Genomic DNA, 24,469 nt, shown 5'->3' with positions numbered 1-24,469 from the left:
GATATATATGCAAAATCTTTGGAGGGTTTTCCCTGTAAAACGACCTATACCTTCATTCATTTAAAACTTTTACAAGTGGATACAATTAATCTGAACATAATTGAATTTTTAAATTCATTTATTTTCTAAAACCATCATCCTGTATATGAAATCTTAGAACCGTTGACGGTTATATATGAAACAATAGAGGTCTGTAATTGGCATGGCGTTACATCGAAGGGGGACTTAAACGTAAGGCGGTCATCGGAAGTCGTACAGGAATCAAGCCTTTTGACTCCTGGCTTCACGCATTGGGTACCTCAGGATCCGGTGACTCAAGACACACGCACACACACACACACACACACACACACACACATATATATATATATATATATATATATATATATATATAAACTAGCTGTTTCCGCAAACGTTGTTTTGCAAAAAAAAATAAGGGTTGATCGTAGATGGGTGAAAATTTAAGGTTGTATGTATTTTTGTATGCTGTATCATAATAAAATAAAAACCAAAAAAATTGTCTAAAAAATAAAAAAAATAATTTAGGGGTGGACCACCCTTATCACTTAGGGGTATGAAAAATAGACAGTAGCCGATTCTCAGATCTACTGAATACGCATGTAAAATTTGGTAAAAGTCGGTCAAGCTGTTTAGGCGGAGTTCAAGTTCGAACACCGTGACACGAGAATTTTATATATTATTTATATATATATATATATATATATATATTTATATATATATATATATATATATATAGTACCAAATCATATTCCGACAATATCAGCGAAGTCTATAACTGTCAATCGACAAATTTCTAGCAAAAAATGTCCACGTGCCCTCGTCGGCTTTAAAAGACAATTTCATGTCACTTTTTAATCACCTTTCCTTATCTGGTGTGAATGTTCCAGGGTTGTACAGGATTTTCATACCGGAACCCATCAGCTCGCCTCCAACGTTGGTCGTCTCACTTTGCGTCGTGGTTACGTTCCAAAAAAACACGACCCAAATTGAAAAGCCGCAAAGTGAATTAATATTTTCTATAGCAAATCATGTAAAGATCGAAGATAGCTTCCAGGGTCACGAAAATACTCCTTTTTGAAGAACAAAAATAATATAACTCTGCCAATAAATAAATTGAAAAAATATTTACCTTTTTTGTAACCAGAAACAACACGTAAAAATTTATATACATATATTATTCTCTTCTTTTAAAAAAGGCACAACACACTACGTAATTGAAACTGAACTCTAAAATTAGCAAAACAAAGTGAAAATAAAACTTTATACAAATTGCGTTAATTTTCAGTTAGAAACGTAATTCTCGAGTTTTGATGGCATGGCGCAATTAGAAACAAAGGTGTTGCCATCTTTTAGAAAAAAAAAGAAAGTTTCAAAAAAAAAAATTAAAGACTCGAACCCAAAACAACGCAACCTCGAAAATCTAACGACGCACAGTGAAAATTAGTGCTAATTAAGCAGCGACGCAACTTCGAAAGAAACGCAAAACGGGACGACGCCTATCGAGGTATTGGTGTACATCGATAAGTCTTGCGATCGCATCTTGAGTCTCGTCCGTGTATGCACGCACGTGTGTGTCGTGATATTGCTACCGCGTGACACTGTTGTACAGTTCCAGGGTGTCTGTTGGAACGACCACCTCGCTCTTCAGCCCCTGATCCTCATGGATGGTGAGCGTCGAATCTGCCCCTATACTGCTAGTAAAAACTTGTTCAATATATTTACAGGTAGTATACCACGTGTTAGTGAAATCGAATCTCACCTCGTTCAATACACAACTGCACCGGAAATCACGTGCGTTGGTTTAAACTGTCTTCCGTTTCACTTTTATTCTAATGTTTAACGTGTTTTGACGTCTCTGTGTCTCATTGATATAATTTATTCTAATGCTTTCATAATAGGATTCCTCTACAAGGAATATGACCTGAATGTGGTGGAAAATGGGCCGAAGATCCGCTGAGAAGCCTTCCGCAAAGATCGCCAACGACCTCGTTGAATCTTGACCATGACCACCACCAAATAATACACATACACCTATCCCCCGATTTACACGTTTTCGCTTTTACACGGTTTTCCAAATAAGTTTTTTTTTGTTTTAATAACCGATTTTATTTCCATCTCTCATAATGTAAATATATCTGCCTCAAACATCGAATCGGCACAAATAACTTCGAGTGATGAAAGTGAATTCGAACCTTCGATTTCGAAAAAAAGAATGATAGTAATTTCTGACAGCGATAAAGGATAATAAAACACCTTTGGTTTTATTTTTTGTTCTTCTGTTTAATGTATTGTAATTAAATTAAAAAAAAAAAACAGTGTTTCCGATATATATTAAATATTTTAACTTGTCAATGCATTGTATTTTTATTTCTGTGTACACTTAAAAATATTCAAAAAAAATCACAACTGTTAAATAGCAAAATTATGCATTTTCTGCGAGATTTTCGATTTACACGGTTTTGACTTGAAAATTTTTAATTTTCGATTTACACGTTTTTCTCGGGAACGTATCTACCGTGTAAATCGGGGGATAAGTGTATATTAAGTAACGATGAATATTATTATATATATAATAGATATTATCGACGAATATATTCATTTGAAAATGCAACAAGTATTATTTTTTTTTCGCCATCGACATACCATCTGTCGACTTCCCCTTCCTATTTACTACAAAGGTCAACGTTCAGTGCAAAAAAAAATACTCTATGGCATAATAAAGACTACGCCTTCGCCTCAAGACGGTAAAGGTGCGATATGTAGCAATTACGGCAGCTGGCAACACAGCTGCGTTCGAGATTTAAAAATTGCACTTGTCGCGCAGATGCGAGCCGCCCGCGCACGCGACCAGACGTGCTTTTTGTTACCTCTCTAACGGCGAACCAACCGTTATCTATAACGCGTCTTTGATTCCATTGTTAGAGTTGTTCAATTATCTTTTATACATGTCTTTTATTATAGCTGCATTATATTTGACCGAATCTAAATAGTTACGTATAATTTTCACAATTGGACATATTAAACCAATTATAAAGATTTTAAATATATAACAGGTTTGATACGACCAGTGTTAATTCCAGAGTCTGTTTTGCACTAATCGGTGTAACATAACTCCTGAAGATGCCCTGTGAAGGGGTGAAACACGTGTTGAGTGATTTGACAGTGGCGGTTGTGTAATTCGCATTGTTTGCCGCATGCGCATTTATCAGCGGGCTGGCGGGCGGTGCATTTCATTGCACGACTACCACTGCATGTGCGGAAGTGGCTAAATATTGGTCCTTTTCTTACTTAGGATGGACTTCCGCAAGGTAACGCCTGATTCCATTAAATATTGAAATAGAGATAAGAGGCATGAAGAAGGCAGTATAGGGTGTACATACGTACAAATACATATATTACACACAAATATGTACACATGTATTTCCCATGTATATATATATATATATATATACATGGGAAATACATGGGAAATACATGTATATATATATATATATATATATATATATATATATATATATATATATACATGGGAAAGATACTACTACCACTGCCTGTGCGGAAGTGGCTAAAAATTGGTCCATTTCTTATTTCTTGATCTTGATCTGGTGTCTTCCCACCAGAACCTGTTCTGAACACTGTTTCGTAGTGGATTCAATTCATATATACCCACTGCAAAACACGGATATCGGAGAAGAGTATACAAGGAATAGAGAATGAAATAAGATATAGCAAAAGAAATTAATGAAAGCTATTTGAAATAAAATTCCCTACGAGAGGTCTCTCCCAAAGATATATACGGTATATATATAGCATAGTATTATGGTATGCAAAGATATCCTTCATTTTGAAACTTGTTTCTTAAACGTGGAAATCCTATATAATTAATGCACAGAATGTGAGTTATATAAGACTGTATATAAACGATCGCAAGTGATGCACAAAGAAAAGATAAATACAGTCTATTGTCGGGAATTCCCCGCGTGGGCACGTGCGACAAGGTGGGATTTATACGCCCGTGCGTGGGTGTACGGTACAAAGGGCGCGTGCCATAAAAATGTGTTAAGTTAAAAAGTAAATTCAATAGTTATTTTGTATTTCGAATAAACATTTGTTTTATTACTAGAAGGTTTGATTTATTTTAACATTATATCATTGTTAATACTTTCACAGAAAAAGTACAAAAGGCTTTCAATATATATATATATATATATATAAAATTTATATGTACATTTATATATATATATATATATATATATATATATATATATTTATGTAAGGTTTAATGTGTATTGCTGACCAGTACGACCACAATACTTTTATGAAAAATAACTGTTTCTCGTTTGAATTTCGAATTCGAACGCTATCGTTGACGTGTTAGCTGCCGTTGCGTTAGGTCGTGTAAATCGTGAACAATCTTTACATATATACACTTTCTTCAACTTCTGGGTATATATCCATATCTTCCTTCCATTTACTCTACTGTAAATGACTTAATAGAACTTTAGAATGAGGTTACATCAGCCTATTTCAATATGATGTCGCAGCTGAACGCTGCAGAAAGAGAGACAGAGAATGAACATCCGAGCTCCTTATCCACAATCGAAGATCTGGACATCGGAGGGCGTTATACCGCACCTTTCTCCAACCCACTTAGCATGAGGGAGTACAGACCCACACTACCTATGTGACGTTTTGTCAGTAGTTGTATTTCGTGCGACAGAGATAACGCTCTACGAAGCCGAAGTTAGCCGATTGTCTCTTTCTAAAATTCGATGTGCAATATTTATCGCCGGGTACTGTATGCAATCTTCAGGTGACCTCCATTCCTTTCTCCTCCTGCTCCTCCCCCTCCTCCCCTCCTCCTTCAGTCCTTCATTTAAATGACAGCCCAGTCATTCTGGTAAAATAGTAGTATATAGCTGCCCGAGATGGATCTCCCATAGAAGCCTTCCAGCTTCGCTACCTTATAGGTCTCGGGATCTGAATTAAAATAACGACATATATAAACGAAAAAGTTTACTAAGTGGATCTGGTTTATAACACGAGAGTTGTTTATAATAAAAATCGATACAAAAACCGATAAAGTTAATCGATATTTTAACGGTTAGAATCGAATAACGGTAATGCACAAGCGGTAGGGTGGCACCCTATTCCGTTATCGTTTCGAATTATCAAGTTTTTTTTTTTTTCGTTAACATATTTCAATATCTCTTAACTAAAAGGACATAACGTATTCGTAACTGTAAAACCAAATCAGTTCAGATAGAAATCAGGGGTTGTCAACCTGTGGAAAGTTTGAATATTTTTTTTTAAATTTCATTTCGCGAGCCACTTTTAAATGCGTAATTAAAAGTTTTGAAACAAATGCAATAATATATCACAATACATGTGTAATGTATTTAATAAATTCTATTAAATATTTTCGTCGAAATAAATAATCACACGCAACATACCAAAGTACATCGGTGTTTAAATTTATCAAATTATAAGTAAAATTAAATCATACAAATAAGTATGTTGTTTCAAATACTTAAATTATATCGCGACCCACAAACTTCAAAGAGCCGAAGGTTGAACACCCCTGGTCTAGATGGAAGTTACATTATTCCTGCTATAGGTAGTCCATTCCTGGAGATAAGCCTCACATATATATCACTAATGGATGTCTGTGGTCTTTACTCCAGATCCTCAACCACTTAGTCAATAGACGCCCAGTGAAAGGCACAAGCTTGTCCCAAAGTTCTTCACAATCATTTAACTACTTACTTACTTATTAACGTACTTACTTCTTGCTTACTTACTTACATACTTACTTACATACTTACTTATTTACTTACTTACTTATTTATTGACCTAAACTATATAGTCGATTCATTTAGTGGAGGTTCTACCCACGCCGCGTCTCTCATCTGTGAACCTTTTGTTTCAAGTGGCCATCGGTATGATAATATAGCATATCTATATATCTATCTAGGAAGATGAGGGGGTGAAGGTGATGAATGGGAGACGTTTTGAATTTGAACAAAGACAGAAATAAAAAACATTTTTGCAAGTTTTAATTTCCTTGCGTTACACATGGAAGAGGAACGTGTTCCCAAAATCCATTGCCACTTAGACGCGCAACTGTGGTCTTAATTTTCATCTCATTTTTTGATTAGATCTCGCAGTGAAACTCCAAACGCTATTATTATTCTCTGGTTCTCCTAGAGTCTTTTGAAGCATATCGTAATTAATATAAAAAACTGTGATCTAGGAATGTATGTAAGAAAATTTGTAATGAGAGGATCACATGAAGAACGAAAGAGAATGTAGAATAAAAAAATTAACCCTTAATAGCCTAGTTTCAATTTTGATACCAATCTTTTAAACCGAATGTTCACATTACTATTAGTTTTTTTTTATAGGTTGGCTGTACGTATTTTACTGTTGTATAATATTCTTTCCAACGAAATTTAAAAAAATCTATCTAGACCCTAAGGAAAAACATTAGTATTAAAAAAAATCACTTTCGTAAATCAGGCTATTAAGGGTTATTAAGTTATTTTACTTGAATTTTTAACGTGTCTGTTATATATATGGAGGGAACGAGAGAATGCTTTATAACTGGAGTCATATGACAAATATACATGTATATAAAACTAAAAAAATATATATAATAATAACAATCGCTTACTTGGGACACGTTCTTCGAGACCAACGATACAATCTCCTTCAACTTATCATGATGGGAAAGGTCGCTGGTAAAAGGAAGGTTGGTAGGAGAAAGAAGTCGTGGCTTCGTAACATTAGAGAGTGGACCGGAATCGCCAGCGCTGCTGAGCTATTACGCAGAACCAAAAATAAGGAAGAGAGCAGGAAGCTGATAGCCAACCTCCACTAGTTGGAGAGGCACTTCAAGAAGAAGAAGAATAAAACGAAACCGTTACAACATATTGCAGGAATCCGTTAAAATCAGGAATTTCCTGCGCCTCGCTTCGTCTAAGTCGATATCCTGTGGCCTTGACTGCTATATATAGACGTGACAGCTGCGACGGCGTCACGATGTGTTCTGACGACAAATATTTTGTGTTTCCGGCTTATATATATTCATATATATATACTAGCTGATCACGCAAACGTTGTTTTGCAAAAAAAAAATAAAGTTTTTAATTAACAAATGTAAGATAATGGTTGATCGTAGAGGGGTAAAAATTTATGGTTGTATTTACTCTTGTATGCTGTATCATAAAAAAAATAAAAACAAAAAATTTCGTTAAAAAAATAAATTTTTTTTTTAAGTGTGAACAACCTTTATCACTTAGGGGTATAGAAAATAGATAGTAGCCGATTCTCAGACCTACTGAATACGCATATTAAATTTGGTAAAAATCAGTCGAGCCGTTTCGGAGGAGTTCAAGTTCGAACACCGTGACACGAGAATTTTATATATTAGATTGCGAAGTACACTAATACCCTTAAATAGATGCCAAAAGGCATACGATCAAAGGGAAACTGTATAATGTACCAATTTTTAATTAAACAATAAAAATATAAGAGCATTGAAATATGTCTTTGTATTGCTTATTCTGAGTGAATCTTGCGTATTTATATAAATAGTCGCCGAGATATTACACCAATACGTCGCTTTATGTCGTTTCGTTTTCCTTTTTTTTCGAAGTTGCGTCGCTGCTTAATTATTACTAATTTTCACTGCGCGTCGTTAGATTTTAGAGGGTGCGTTGTTTTGGGTTCGAGTCTTTACTTTTTTTTTAAAGATGGCAACACTTTGTTTCTAATTGCGCCATAACTTTAAAACTCGGGGATTCCCTTTCTAACTAAAAATCAACGCAATTTGAATACAGTTTCATTTTCAATTTGTTTTGCTAATTTTAAGAGTTCAGTTTCAATTACGTAGTGTGTTGTAATGTAGTGTTTAAAAAGAGAATAATAAATTTATGTAAATTTTAACGTGTTGTTTCTGGTTACAAAAAAGGTAAATATTATTTCAATTTATTTATTGGCAGAGTTATATTATTTTAATTTTTAAAATGTTTACTTTGTTAAATTTTCTTTTTAAAAAGTTGCATTTTCGTAACCCTGGAACCTATCTTCGATCTTCACATGGTTTGCTGACTAACTGAATGACGATATAAAACCTTTTTTTCTTAATTGCGACGTATTTACAATTTACATTACACATACAGAGTATACATTCACCCCTGTAAAGCTATTAGTTGTATCAGATCATCCTGTATATAGGGTCACATTGAAATCAAAGTCGTTATCTATCAAGTCAAGTAATGCAACTTAAAGTGCATGCCAGTGCAACCGTTTCAAAGAACTTGCCCCACAATGGGCAGACTGCGCCAAGATATCAACCGAAAAAACACAAAGGGGGCAATTTGAATATTTCATTTGCCCCCCTCCCCCCTCTAAATACAACGTCTAAAGGACCCTGTACCTTATAACAAAGTACATAAAGATTACATTCGTATAATTGGAATAAATAGCGGTTGGCAATCTTTCGTACATTCGTACATATAAGGGTTATGTTTGGAGATTGAAGTACAAATAAGAAAACCAAGGTCGTTCAAGGAACCGTTGGAGCCCTAAAGGATCTGGTAGACACGAGAATACGCTACCATCAGATTTACCTTACAGTGGGCGTAAAAAGTTATTTTCATTTCCAAAAAAAAATTATTTAATGTTAAAATTACACATTAATCATTTATATCGTTCATCATAAAAAAAATCTATACAATTACACAATGAAAGACTTTATCGAATCAAAATGTATATATATATATATATATATATATATATTAAAAATAAAATTTGCTCCTATTATAAAACACGTCTTGTCACGCGTACGACCTATTGATGAATGAATATTTATCTGTTCTTTTTTTTATCGCAGTCTTTACTTCCGGTCGGATTGCATCCGTTTTGTTTACATTGTTTAAATTATGAATTATTTTTTTAAATATTATCGTTATTATATAAGTAGAGTTTGTGGGAGAGGGAGTTTATTGACTATTATTGATACATATATATATATATATATCAGAGCAATGATTTTATAATAATAAATTAATAATAAAATATTATTAAAGAAGCTGTTATAAATAATCTGTGAGTGATTTAATAGAAATCTGTGCGGGGTGATATATCATATGATATATTTCATAGTGATCATTTTATACATATATATATATACTAGATTCAGATACTAGAGACATACGGACAGACGAAAATATTTATAAATTGTCATCGAAATCTACCTTCAGCATTATAGATCACCTTCAATCCAACCGAACAGATTCTGTAAATTATTATAAGGACCCTGCGGAACCTGGCCCCACCATCTCCCTGAGTTTCCTTGGTAGCGTACCAAGCCATCAATGCTTGGTCTACCGCTGCCGGAGTCCATTGACTTCCCGTCACCTTGAGTAAGACTGATCACCTTTTGGTTTGATATGAATTTTCTTGGAGATCCCATCATCTCTGTTTTGCAAAGTTTCTGATCTTGCCGGCTTATAACTTACATTTCAGGGTCAGGGTGAACAGATGCCTGCGTGATACTTCGACCATATCATCTCTTTACTTCAAGGCGATATAGTTGCCAAAAGGACGTTAAAAAATATTATATATATGGCTAATGCAAATATATAAGTAAATTACGAAATTGCGTTGTAAAAAAAATTGATTTAAAATTGTTTTTTTTTAAATTTCTCTCGCATAAAATGACGTATTTATATATCTTAGGATATTATTTTTAATTCTTAAATTAAATTTGGTTACGAATTCTATGTCTCAAGTCGTTGTATGCAGTCGCCTAGACATGCCCTCCGCGGCCATTCATGGCGGACCCTTGTTTATAACAATGGACCTTGCACTGGAGTTTATCAGAGTGCATGTTTTTTTTTTTCGCCAAGTCAACGGCGCAGACACGAGGGGTCTGCCATAGCGTTCGTTGAACACACCGTAACGAAAAACCGATAACGTTGCATACTTTTTTTTTTCTAACACATGTTCCAAGTAACTGTATCCTGTGTTTAAAAGCCAAGTTTTTTTAAAAAAAATCTTTTATATTATATTCCCTTGTAATGCTTAAATATATATATACAATTTTTTTTTTAAATTTGACCACTAAAACTGAATTATTTTGCTATAATTGCTATAATTAATATTAAAAAAAACTTATGTCATTTATATACCAAATTAAAAGTAATAATAATATTCTATATATATATCATGAATATATATAAAACCTTTTCTAATTTTACAATAAAAAAATTGATTATAAAAACGATTTTTTTTATTTTTAGTATATACTTAAGTTACATTGGCATATTGTATATATAGTTTCTCTTTAAAACAAAAAAAACGACGTTTAAAGTTTATTGTAAAGTTCTTTTTTATTTTATAACTTTATAAGAGAACAAATTATGATAAATCAATACAGACATGACAGTTCTGTCAAAAAACCATAGTAAAGATTGTAGTGTCTTTATATATATTATATATATATATGTTCACGATGTAGTTTATATATATATACATGCTCGTGGCCACCACTCAATGTAATATATTAAATATATGTAGATAAATTATACTTATATGTTTGCTACATATATAATATAATCAAGATAATTGCTATTATTTAAAATTGAAAATACCTTTATTCAAGCAATCATTTAAAAGTACATGAACCTTGAAATATTTTTAACATTGTAAATACATACGTGCAGTCATTCCGTTGACAGGAAATCTGATTTGCTAAGAGCCGTTTAGAAACTCAAATCACTCTTTATAAATGTAATTTAACAATATTTGTAAATACGACAAAAAAACGATTTCTATTAACTAAAAACTCTTGAATGATATTATCATATTACTAATTTTAGATTTCACTTTATAGCTGAAATTAAACGTAAAAAAATAATGAAGTTATTTTTTTTATAATCTGTTACATATATATGCTACATGACAAGGATGGCTTTGTTTGTATTTTATAAGCATTAGATATAACAGTTTACCAAAAACTGTAATCAAATACAGATAAATAATAATTTGTTTATGCAATGTACCTGAATACATCGCAATAAAAAATCGTTTATTTTAGAATATCCGTTAAATCAAGACCGTTAAAATCGATATTTTTATTCATACGTGTCACCTCGTCCCATCCCTAAATGGTTTGTTGTAATTTACTGAATATTGATTATACTACTGATTTTATATAACCCAATTATCTATTGTTAAAAATGCACATCTTTTATACTGTCCTATTTCGTATAAATAGATATTTTTTTATAAGAACTTGATATTAGACGGTTATACAATTTCATTGTTTATACGTGTAAAAGCTATAAAGGCGTGAATACATAGCTCATTTGTCAGCAAAAACACGCTTTTACACCAATAATCATGTATAAAAATATCCTAATAACAGTGATAAATGTTACATTAATTTATTTATTTTATTTGAATGCGACATGTCAATAATTTCTGAACCGATAGTAAATAATATTTAATTTTAATATGTATCAATTTATTATTTTTATACGTAAGAAAATAAACAATGCATTTACCAATTTAAAGCCTTGTATATTAATTCGAAATAGAATTTGTTTTTTAAAGTTTACATTTAATTTGCATTTGCATATTTCAAAACGCAAAATCCGAATTGACATATCAACTCAACTGTCAGTTATGCGCGCGAAATAGTCCGCTCCAGCTGACTCTTGCATGAACTACCTGTTTTTAAAATTAACACAAAATGGAGCCTTAAATTTTACGTCGTAACACAATTAGCATGGGAATATCAAAGTTTTTGCTCCAGTATTATATTCCCATAACCTTTCGTGAACGGAATACATTGTGTTTTGAACTCGAAGTCATGTCTGTTCTGTATAGGGATTGAAGGTAAGGAACCAGTTATACGATATATTTATTGCTTACGTTACCTCATATCGACTCCCTAATGTAACGGCGATCGAAAAAAAAATTCCATTGTAATGTTTCCCCTTAACGAAAGTAAAAATTTATTGTTATCTTTCTCTTGGTCTTCGACTTGTAGTTCCGATTTTTTTATTATCTCACATTTGCTCACTCCTAGAAAACTTCAAATACGTATATAACGTGTTTCTAAATGATTTAGATTTTTAAAGGTTATATTTTAAATATTTACGATGTTTATTTCGAAACATTAAATATAAATCTTATCATTTCTTCGACACGTTTGATAAACAGGTCAGAAGCTATACAATACGGTCAAGGTCGAACTTTCTGTTTCTCTTTATCTAAATCTTATAATTATCACTGGTTATTACTACTGCAATATAAAGTATACTAAAAGATTTATAGGGATGAATGCATATGTTCATTTGCTATTAAATAATGTAAGGCATACACTGTCCAATTATCAATGGTTTTAGATATATATAACCTAAATATAAATAAGAAAATGTTTACAAAATTAGTATTAATGCATATAAAAATTCAATATTATTAATTATCTCTCCCTACAGACTTTACAGCCTGTTATACAACTGTTTCACTTGAGTAGAAAAATAAGTTAATGTAACATATTTTAGTTATCACAGCTTTAGTGTTTTGGTGACAAATAAGTTATATATTCAAACTTTGAAAGTTTTTACACATATAACTAATCATCCTGTGTATAGATAATTGTGGATGATGTATATATATAATAAATAATAATTAAACTACAATTATATTTTAGTATTATGGTGTTTAAAGTATTCCTAATTTTTTAAAACAGGAAATTCCCACCTTATTGCTTTCTGAAAGTGTTTGCATTTATAATGTTCTGAATAATATAAATGAAACCTAATACTGCTATCAAACAGTAAGGTGAATTTGTTAATAAAATGTAAATTCTTAATTTATTCTTCCAAATAAATTTCATCAACTTTAAAGTAATTTCCATCTGATAAAACCAACATTATTCCAAGTAAGAAAAAGTCCAATGTTTAGCCACTTCTGCACATGCAGTGGTTAGAGTGTTTAGCACCCATTAGTTGGCACTAATTAGTGTAACATAACTCCTAAAGATGCCCTCTGGAGGGGTGAAACACGTGATGAGTAATTTGGCGGTGGCGGTTGTGTGATTCGCATTGTTTGCCGCATACACATTTATCAGCAGGCTGGGGGGCGGTGCACTTTATTGCACGACTACCACTGCATGTGCGGAAGTGGCTAAATATTGGTCCTTTTCTTACTTAGGATGGACTTCCGCAAGGAAACGCCTGATTCCATTAAATATTATTTCAGTCTTTGAAACAGTCGGAATAGTATCTTGTTCAGTTTAGCCTTCAAGACCTTCAATTGGCATTTTGAGTTAGCTAAATAGCCAAAAGTTGCATGAAACCTAATCAGGCAAATAGGTGGTAGCGGAAAGATTAACTGTAATATAATTAAACCTTTTGACCAATAGACAATTTAATAAACAGTCCTACCAACCTGTTGTGAGTTTCAAATGACAATTTTACCTTACACATTGCAATAGTATATTTATTCTGATGTATATTATTTTTTATCATGCACACACATATCTAAGTGGTCTATACAGTGTATAAATTAATTTCTAATTCTCAGTTTTATGTTTTGTGCAAATATATAACTGAACAATTCTACTAGAATAATCTACAATAGTTAACAACTGTATATATTGTTTCAGGTTGATAACAGACAATTTCAAAATCAACTCCGGCAACAGCGGCACAAAGAGAAAACAGAGCGAAGCACTCACCACAAACTACAAACTTAAGATGAACCCCCATTCCCTGGACTTCAATAGAAACCAATCACCTCTTAGCTCGCCTATTGCAACACCATCAAAAAGGAGAATACTTGGTGAAATTCAGAGTACATCATACAGACAAATAAGTTCACCTATCACAGAAGGTATCACATCTCCAACCATTGAAAGACTGAAGAACACTCCTCCACTTACAAAATCTCCTCTCATCGACCGAAATTCTGTATCACCTCTCACCAGCCGTTCCGGAAGAGTCAAGAGGGGCTCTGCAAAAATCTCAAAGATATTCGAGGAACGATCAAAGTTCAGGATGTCTAACAAAGAGAACCTGAGTCCACTCATCAGTGAGACATTCATGAAACTGGATGTGGAAGAGGAGACAAGAGATTGCTCATTTGGGGAGACATTCCAGTCTCTAATGTGCACAGAGTCAAAAATTAACTGGTCAAAAACTAAGGTAGGTATTTCTGTTTACTATTACTATGTATTTTTCATTATCTACTGTATACATATATATATATGTCAGGGTTACCCAGAGAGCAATGGAGAGTGGCAGTGGCCGGTCACATTGCTTGTAACCGATAGCTGTATGGGCCAAAACCTTTTTAAGTGGCTACGACGTGGTGTGGGTAGACTCCCACCAGGTGGGCATATACAGGAAGCTCAAAACTGCTCATCATAGCAGATTTCGGTTGGCACCTATGCCTTGCTGCAGGCATCTATTGGCTGACTTTATAATGAACCACCTATCTCCAATTACATTGTACAACAGTGAACTGGATGGAATGATGATGATATATATTGCAAAAGTAGACTAAAAAATAATCATACAAAAGCCTTATTTTTTTCTAGATGTAATTCCTTTTTGAATGCATGTGACATGTATAATTAATATAGAATTCCTGAGGATATGGGGATGATGTCTTCTAAACCCGATTTTTTATGTGGTAGAAAGGAGGGGTATACCAGTGAAATCTCTCTATAGTAGGCAGAAAGACTTAAGAACAAAAACATTATTAAAACCTTTGGTTAGGTAGATAGTGGAGACAGTTTGGTGAAAGTGAACCATCATAATGTAAGGTGGTCTCACTAAACTGTGAGTCAGTCCCTAGACTTAGGGTATGTTGCCCCCTCTTTCCATAATGTGATGGAACTGTCACAAGTAAAGTCAAAGAGTCCTGAGTAGTGTCTAGAAGCAGTTGTTATACTTATAATAAATGTACATTTCTCTTCTTTCAGCTGGATTTCACCGATTCATTACCACAGAAGTCATTTGAAGGAGCAAATGAAATGAAGGAAGATATATATGTACCCGAAAAGGATTTGGAGCCAGATTTGGATACTGGATCAGAAACATTACATGACCTGGAAGAAGAATTCGACGCTGATAATTTCGACCAGTGTTCCAAATACGAAATAATATCAACAGACAGTCCAAACATTATTTCCAGAGGTCGATCAACATCGAGGAAGATCAACTCTAAAGACTTTGTCTTTGGTGCTCCATTAGCTGATGATGAAGCATCCACATCATTTAATAAACCAAATGCAAATGCAACGAGAATGTTGAACTTCGAGGATGAAGCTTTTGAGTTTACATCACCAGCAGCCAAGAGACCATCAAGCTTATCTGTTAAAAAGTCCCTCAAGTTCACAGATACTCCAACTAAAACTTTCAAACCAGACGAATCAAGTTCCATAATCTCACCGTGCACAACAAAAATAAGGTTTCCATCCGAGTCCACAGCATCCATGGAAAGTGGCTTCGTTTCAGAATTCGAGGAACCGTTCCTTGAATTGGAAGAAATATCTAATTCACCCAAAATGGCAAATTTCAATGATCTTCTATCTGGAACGATTAAAGAGAATGTCATAACAAATAAGGATCCAATCCGTAAACCGATACAAAGAAGTCTTAGTTTCAACCCAGAGGCTTCAAGAGCAAGGGTTTCCCTGTTCCCAATAACGGAGAGTCCAGCGAAGAAGTCTCAGAAGAGATCTGAGAGCGATGAAGTGGAGAATGGAAGCAGTAAGAGAAGGAAATCAAACTGCGAGTCTCCTGAAGACCAGAGACTACAAAGGCCAGTGCTACATAGAGCCTTCTCTGAGAACAATGCCTCCATTATGTCGGCTTTGGCAAGATGTAAGTGTGTTTTATTATCCCCATATCATATCACTGTCTTATCTAAATTTATATATACAGGATGATTGTGAATGTATAGCTAATTTGTCAGCAAAAAGCTCAGAAGTTTTTACACCGATTTACAATCATCCTGTATAAAGTGTTCATTCTGAAACTATATTGGAATGTGACAAGACAATAACTTTTAACACTAAGTCGGGAGTCTATCGCTCATTTGTCAGCAAAACTTGAAAGATTTTACGCCAATTTCAATCAATAGTATATTATACAATCATAGGTATATATTATTTAATATAATGCAAAAGGCCAAAAACTTAGAGTTCAAAGTCCCCAGGTACAGATAATAATCAATAACTAATTTAAATATGCATAATTACATTACTACTAAAATAATAGAATTTTGGACAGTGTATATATATTATTTTTTTAAACTAATTAAAGTTATATTAAAATATCTCTGATTTTGGTGTGCCAAAGCAAAGTCCTGCTATAATGTCCTCGTCTCCATCCAGCTGCACCTATGAGTCACATTAAGTCTTACTTCGTTCTTGGTTCATCTTTTTTTGAAGAGATTGATTCCGAAATGAATGAATCCATAGACGAAAGAAAGTTACCTATATGGTCATGTGAATTGGCAAGTTGAACCAGCAATGGGCATGCCGCAAATCTGTTCCATGTCCTCTGGACTTAATTTTTTTTGGTGGAGACAATATTGACAATCACAGCACAGGCTGTACTCAGACAAACACAGTAAATTTTGTTAAGGTCATTAGAAAAAACTGGATTCATGTTGGTTCCAATTGGTGCTGCATACCATGGAGATGTTAATTCCTCGTGTCTCTTCAAGAAGAAAGGTTCTATTAGAAAACCTTAAACTTAATTGCCATAACATTGATTTAAATTAAAATTTTTCATTTTCAGCGGTCGTAGATCCAGATCTGATCGGAGACTTCTCTCTACCGTTCGCACTGCCCCTGACCAGTGGTGACCACTCTGACCTCAAATCCATATCATGTGATACCCTCGCAGGACTGCTTAGAGGTGAATTCGAACACACCATCAGTGACTTCCAGGTGAGTTTCGAAATTTTAACATCTGTTTACCTTCTGTTCGCTTCTAGAATTTTATAACTAATCACATAAATATATCATTATAACAGTCTTCTATATAGATATATAAAGAAGATACAGTAGCATGGATTTTTTTCTTCTTTATTTAACTTGAATGACCTACCTGCTCCGAATTCCAATACCTTCAAAGTATAGTATAAAATATATAAATAGCTGTACATGGTTGAAATACCTTCCACTTGCACTGAGCATTTTGCTAATACTTCTGTGCAAACAGAAGTTACGGAACTCTCATTGGAACTCAGGAGTTCAATACTAGAGAGAATAGGTTTCTTCTAGGCAAGCATGTACCATCATATAGATATAGACAGAGGTCAAATGCTTTGTATATAAATGATAAAAATATTCGTTAAATACATTGATTGTCCCATAAATCAAGATCACACTCTTCTCTCTCTTTTCAATCAAGATCTCTCTTTTTATCATCGCTTCAGCTATAGAAGGTCTACAGCATATAGACCTGATAGATTACCACTAGATCTGGTTGGAAGCTGCCTTCATCAGGCGTCTTCATACAACCTTAACAAGATCACGTCTTGCCGGTGCAGTTTCGACTCCCGGACCTCAAGGCTACATCAGCCATCAATCCAATGTGTTATGCAGTCTGTCTGCTGTGATTTCAACTTGTAAATCAGCTGGGCTATATGGATTACTTCATGGGTCTCCGGAACTTTCCACTCCTGATACGATTTTGAAGAATCCCAAATGTAGCACTTTCGATAATTCGTTAAGTCACTTAACCCACAAGATAAAAAGATAACTTTGTCGTTGGAAGAATGACTGTCTCCAACATAAGGCATGGAGAAAAAGAGGCTCCAAATAAGGAGGTCATTAAAAAAAACCTTGTAAGAAAACCTGATATGGTCTCTTCTAACCGGTTCTATTGGAAATCTAGAAATATGTCCAGCTGTGTTCATATGATGATTCAATTGTAGTATGTAGTGACCAGATCTGAAGGTCTCTCTGAAGCTCTTGGGTTTCTCACCCTTAAAAGAGGTCACAGGTTAGGCTTTCCTTTTCACCCTGACACTTTGAACCCACTAAGTTCAAAAAAAATGATCTTGACGTTGATTTATGGGACACCAATATAGTTTTGGAATTTGATAAGAAGTTTCTTTCCAGGTGATCGACTGCCGTTACCCCTACGAGTATGAGGGTGGACATATCCTGGGCGCTGTTAACTACTACACTCAGCATCAAGTCTTGGACCTGGTCAGCAAGCCGCTTCAGCGTAGAGAGCCCAATGAGAAGCGAAGCATTCTCATCTTCCACTGCGAGTTCTCTCTGGAGAGGGGTCCTAAATTGTGAGTAGTTACTAGCCAGTTGCATTTCAATAGAAGAAGTTGCCGCTAAGATATCCTCTGGTGGACACAGGTCTTTGTCAAAGTTTTCAATAGGGTTGGTTAATATTGACCTGAATACAGTGACTTCTGGCTATCTTGACTAAAACATTGGTTCTTCTAGTGAGGATCCTCTCAGTCTGTCAGATCTTTGGGGGAAGCAAACTTTCAAGTTTAAAGATAGAAGAAATGTGGCAAAAAATGGAGACAAACATTTCAAAATAAATTTTGACATAAATTAGCTATACTTTACTAGTTAATAAATTTATCATGGTTCAGACTGTACGCTTCCAGTTCCAAAAGATATCTTAGACCTTCCTTTTAGTTTCAAAAATTTTAATTTTTAAAAGGACTCACATATCGACAATTATTATCTTAATTGCATTTTATTTTTGTCTCTTCACCGCTTTGCAAGGTGTTATAGTTGTGGAGAAGAATCAGGAAGAAACTCCATGACTGCACATCTTATAATAGTTTCACAAATATATATATATATATATATATATATATATTTATGTATGTGTATATATATATATATATATTTATGTATGTATATATATATATATATATATTTATGTATGTATATATATATATATATATATTTATGTATGTATATATATATATATACACTGAGATATAGCCTAAATGAAATCAAAGCAAGCAATATCACTGCCAGTTTCTTGTCATTTAAATTTTTCTTTATTGAAAATTAAACCTTTTCTGTCAATTTACTTTTAATATGCATTTTGAATATATAAATAGTACCTTTGCTAATATATATATGTATATATATATATATATATACATATATATATATATATATATATATATTTCATTTGGAACGAGGTTGCTTAACCTTCCGCGGGCGTTATTTCACGTCCAAGCACAAGAACAGCTGCAGCTAGGGGGCGTGAATTCATGCCCAAATGACTTGCCTTTTTTATAAGATAATACTGCCTATATTTCTTACTGGAATACGATTGCTAGTACTTATTGTTACAGAAAAAATATCTTAAACAATTTATTTTTATATATTTCGACTTTACAATTCAATAGTGCATATATTAACATACTCGAATCAAGATGTATGTCTGTGTTTGCATTAATAAATAAAAATAAATTCAATTGAGGCATGAAAAGTGCGAATTGTACACCATTTAAATAATATACATTTACTCACCAGATCCCGCTACTTGAGGTCCAATGATAGAGCAAAAAACAAGGAGAACTACCCATCACTGCACTACCCGGAGATATACCTGCTGCACGAAGGCTACCGCGCCTTCTACCGCCGCTACCCGGAGCTGTGCTCACCAGCCGGCTACACAGCCATGCTGGACCCTCAGCATAGGCACCTCCTCAAGCATCACAGGTCCGTCCAACAACCAACATCGTCACAGCACAGACGGAACCGTTTGCTGTTATAAGACATCGTGCAATCTAGTTAGTGCCCAGCGCTGGGCTCACATGGGAAGTTCCCAGTCTGGATTAGTTCAAATTTTTTAAACAACGAACTATTAGACTTAACAACTCTTAAATTGTGGACCATATTTATCTCACATGGCCTTTGTCTACCTAAATGGCTTAAAAGGCTGTGGTTTATTAATATTGCTGTATTCTATTAAAAATTGTGTGGTCTACCGAAAGAACTGTAATGTACTGAAAAGACTGTGTATTGAGTAGGTAATAGTTTATGCCTACGTAAGCCTAAAGTCTACCTTAATGCCATAGTCTACTTGAAGGATTCTTTAATGGCCATGGTTTTCCTAAAAGACTTTAGTATATTGATAAAGGTTTACCAATCTACAACAACTATAATTTACTTCCAAAGGCTGAATTCTACCTTAATGTCATAGTTTACTTAACGGCTACTTAAAAAGCCATGGTCTACCTAAAAGATGTACTGAAAAGTCAATAGTGTACATATGGCTGAATTCTACCTTAATGATCTTTGGTCTACCTGATAACGACTCGTCTACTGAAATGACTTTAGTTTACTAATAAGCCAGAAATCTACCAGTCTATTCAAGGGCTAATTGGAAGTCTGTAGTCTGTATTAATGCCATATTATAGTTAAGGGCTAATTAGGAGACTTAGTAAAAGGTTTTTAGTGTACTAATAAAAAGTCTAGTAGGTAGAATTGAGTTTAGACACATTTTTGCCGATAAGAATAGGAACAATATTTTTAGTGTGTTAGACATTCGGCTATTATGATCGGAGATTAGTACTGAAGGTAGTGTTTGGAGGGTAGTTCATAAATGTAAAAAAAATGCCATACTAAGTTAAATATAAGTTATTAGTACAAATATTAGGATTTAAAGCAATATCCCACCTTTCTTAATTATAATTATGCCATTTTAAATATAAGGTTTTTAGTTTATAGTACGCGGTAATTTCCTTGGCACATTAATAGATATATGGTGTTAACAATATCATAAATCTTATCGTATTACTTAGACGGAATTTTGGCAGACAAAACTTGACACCGACTTGTCATTTGACCGACAGACAATATAATGGCAAATGTAATTAAGAGCGCAGTGCCATTTGGCCAAAATGCCAAAAATTTTCATATGGCCGACACATGTATGTCACGTCAAAGGAAATTTGGTCGAAATACAATATCTACTTGTCATTTGGCTGATTGACACATGACCGGAGCGTTTTTCGTTCGACAGACAATACGAATATGTCATTTGGTAGATGTAATTGAGAGAGTAGTGTCATTTGGCTAAAAGGCAAAGAAAAATTAATTTGGCCAAAACACCGAAGCTTGGCCGGCAGAAAAGACAAGTGTAATTTGGCCAATGATATATGACAGGTTTGTCATTCGTTCGGCAGACAATACAAAAGTGTCATTTGGCCGGCGTAATTAAGAGTGAGGTGTCATTTGGCCAAAAGGTAAAAAAAAATATTACATGGCCAAAAGATCGAAGTTTCATTTGGCCGACAGAGAAGACAGAAGTGTAATTTGGCTAATGATGTACGACCGGTAGGTCATTTGTCATCAAACACAGACGTTATTAAGAACGTAGTGTCATTTGGCCAAAAGATAAAAAATATTGTCGTCTGGCCAAACAGATAGTGTCATTTGGTCGACATTAGAACAAATTGAAATTATGGAATTCAACAAGCCACTAATAGATGAGACAAACAGGTATAGATTCCGTCTCCTTCCCTCACTGGCATTTCGAGAACTTTCGATACTAAAAGCGATCTCCATATTAAGCCAACGCTTCAAATTTCTACATATTAATGAATTTCGCTAAAATTTCTGACTGAAAATAAAAAAAAAAACGTACCAGAAGTAATTAGATCAGCAATTGAATGTGTAAATTCTTGTTATATGTAGTTTTTTAACCAAATATAATTGATTTCCTTTGAATTTGCAAATTATTTTAGGATATTTAATGAATTTTTATGACAAAAAGGCGACTTATTCAAATCTGGTACGTAGATATCAATTTCAAAACCTTATACAGTATGTTTCAGAATAGATATAAGAATTCGTTATTATTGTAGATTTAAGTCCGTGTGTGTAGGGACGGTGCACTCCAATTTGAGCTTTAACTTCCCATACTACGTGCCGTTTTTGAACCCAAGATTATTTAAGAATTGTATATACGCGTATAATTTAAACACCCTGTATATATTCAGTGAATGCAGATCGAAATTGCGCAACACAAAAATATTGTTACGATTTTCGAGCCGTCATATTTTACCGCCGCCAAAACTTTTTGACATTTGGAAACGTCAGTTTGACAGATGTTTTTTTTTCGAAAGATACAGAGTAAAAATAGTTAATTTAGACAGATATCCAATAGCATATATAACCCTAGTAAATTCTCGAATTTTATTTTAATTAATAAACTAATTAATTATGTTTAATTTTAAAAAAATGAAATTATTATCTATCCAGTCTAGTGTCCAATTTTGTTTTATGAAACTTCACTTAAGTATTTTCCTAATTATTCCTAATGTTTGCTATTTAAAAAAACTTAGATTCGATTTTTAAAAAAATGTGGCTTGAGTACTAACATACATATATATTTGCGAAAAAATAACATATGAGATACCTACGATATTTTAGCATACATTTGCCTGAAGTAACATACAGCATACAGTAGCATATAATATATCTTTCTGCCCAGATATATATTTACTATCTGGTACCTGAACAGCCTACTAGAATGAGAGGTAGTATTTTGTGACGAAATAAATTTGAAATAAGATTTTCTGTATTATCAGACTACGAATATATAATGTTTTAGCAAATTCTAGAAATTTCGAGTTATTGTCTGAAAATTTTTATGTTAAAATTTTTTAGCATAGGATTTATGAGATACATTTTGTACTACATTGAAACTTTTTGAACACAAAAGCTTTTTCCATACTATTCCAACATCAGTCTACAAATATAGGTTTTAAAAAAATCCATAAATTTGTAAATATTTCGTGTTATTTTCTGAGAATTTGTGTAAAAAAATTCTCTTTGATTATTTTTGGTAAATTTTCTGCGATCCCTATCTGATAAATTTTGACCTATATTGAAACTTTTTTGACACAAAAGCTCTTTTCATGTTAATCCAACTCTAGAATACGTATATACGTTTCAGCAATTACTTGAAATTTCTAATTTTTTGGAGTTATTTTCTGAGAATTTTTGTTAAAAAATTGTTTTTGATTTTTGGCAAATTTTTGCGATTCCTATCTGAGATATATTGAAACTTTTTTTTTACACAAGCTCTTTCCATATTAATCCAACTCTAGAATACATTAATACGTTTCAGCAATTTCTAGAAATTTCTAATTTTTTCGAGTTATTTTCTGAGAATTGTCGTAAAAGAAATGCTTTTCGATTTTGGCAACTTTTTGAACGCAAAAGTTCTTTCAATACTAATCCAACGCTTCTTCAGGCAGATGTACATTATAATATCCATTCGCCAGTTATATATAAAAACCGTGTAAATATTTCGCAGTAACATCGAGCTAAATTTCGACCTATTCGAGTGTTGGTATATATAAGAGAAAAAAAAATATAATTATTAATGGCAATATTTAAAATACGCTTTGATATATTTTACGTAAGTTGAAGAGAGTTTTTTATTATTATTATTTTTATTTTATTATTATTTTTTTATTACGATTATTATTTAAAGGAGAATTAAAAAATTATGACTTGAGTTTCGAAGCGAAAGTCGATTTGGCTAAGATATTTTAGAAGTTGAACAAAAAAAAACAAGAAACCGTTTAGGATATCGCAAGAGAACTGTACGGATGTTTTTATTTCCTGGCAACCCATTCTATTGAATTTCATTCCGAATACTACTCACAAAACTGTCAAATATATTTCAAGGTACCGTTATGTCTCAAGGTTTTTCAGCTGTACTAAAGCGATCGAAGGGAACGAGATACTAAATTGTAAGGATGTGTTTACACATGAACCACACACACGATTGCAGTGTCATTTGGCCAATAGGCAAATAAGTTTGGCCAACACATTACTGCGTACGAATTTGTCTATATTCATTATGTAATCTCTTTCATCTGCCCTAAAGCATTTGAAAGAGACAGACTATTAAATTTTGTATGAACAGTTGTATCTAAAGATGTGTTTACATGAGTCTGTTTTTTTTTGGAATATTATATATTTTTGTAACACAACAGAAATACTCAGGGGATTTCCCGCGATAACCGCAGAGACAGACTATTGTAAATAAGATATGTTTACACGTGACAATTTAAAAAAAAATTCAATTTACGTAAATATAGCTACAATGCCCGATGATAAATATTGCATATCGACTTTTAGAAAGAGACAATCGGATTATTTCGGCTTCGTAGAGCTCTATCTCTGTCCGCCACTGCCTATGTGACGTTTTGTCAGTCGTATTTCGTGCGACAGAGATAACGAAATTAGCCGATTGTCTCTTTCCAAAGGTCGATGTGCAATATTTATCGCCGGGTACTGTATGCAATCTTCAGATGACCTCCATTCCTTCCTCCTCCTACTCCTCCTCCTCCTCCTCCTCCTCCTCCTCCTCCTCCAGTACGTCGTTTAAATGATATA

General features: G+C 33.5%; 1 protein-coding gene across 2 annotated transcripts in view; it reads left to right on the top strand.

Annotated features, from left to right (window-relative positions):
* Positions 1-23,025, top strand: part of LOC137927351 (M-phase inducer phosphatase 1-B-like) — a 57,149-nt gene extending 34,124 nt beyond the window's left edge. Inside the window, exons 1-6 of one of the 2 annotated variants that reach the window (XM_068771146.1) lie at positions 11,745-11,928; positions 13,706-14,243; positions 15,026-15,929; positions 16,851-17,002; positions 18,182-18,363; positions 19,583-23,025. In XM_068771146.1, the coding sequence (XP_068627247.1) occupies positions 13,797-14,243; positions 15,026-15,929; positions 16,851-17,002; positions 18,182-18,363; positions 19,583-19,826 (1,929 nt within the window). In that variant the 5' untranslated portion in view covers positions 11,745-11,928; positions 13,706-13,796 and the 3' untranslated portion in view covers positions 19,827-23,025. Of the gene's footprint in view, positions 1-11,744; positions 11,929-13,705; positions 14,244-15,025; positions 15,930-16,850; positions 17,003-18,181; positions 18,364-19,582 lie in introns of those variants that run through there. The other variant, XM_068771145.1, reaches the window with a different exon arrangement.
* The last annotated feature ends 1,444 nt before the right edge of the window (positions 23,026-24,469 follow it).

The sequence above is a fragment of the Battus philenor genome, unplaced genomic scaffold (genome assembly GCF_028537555.1).
Source record: "Battus philenor isolate CCGP_79_NKW_IND1 unplaced genomic scaffold, ilBatPhil1.0.hap1 SCAF_30, whole genome shotgun sequence".
Taxonomy (NCBI): domain Eukaryota; kingdom Metazoa; phylum Arthropoda; class Insecta; order Lepidoptera; family Papilionidae; genus Battus; species Battus philenor.
The sequence above is the reverse complement of the archived record's forward strand: the minus strand, read 5'-3'. Positions and strand labels throughout refer to the sequence as shown.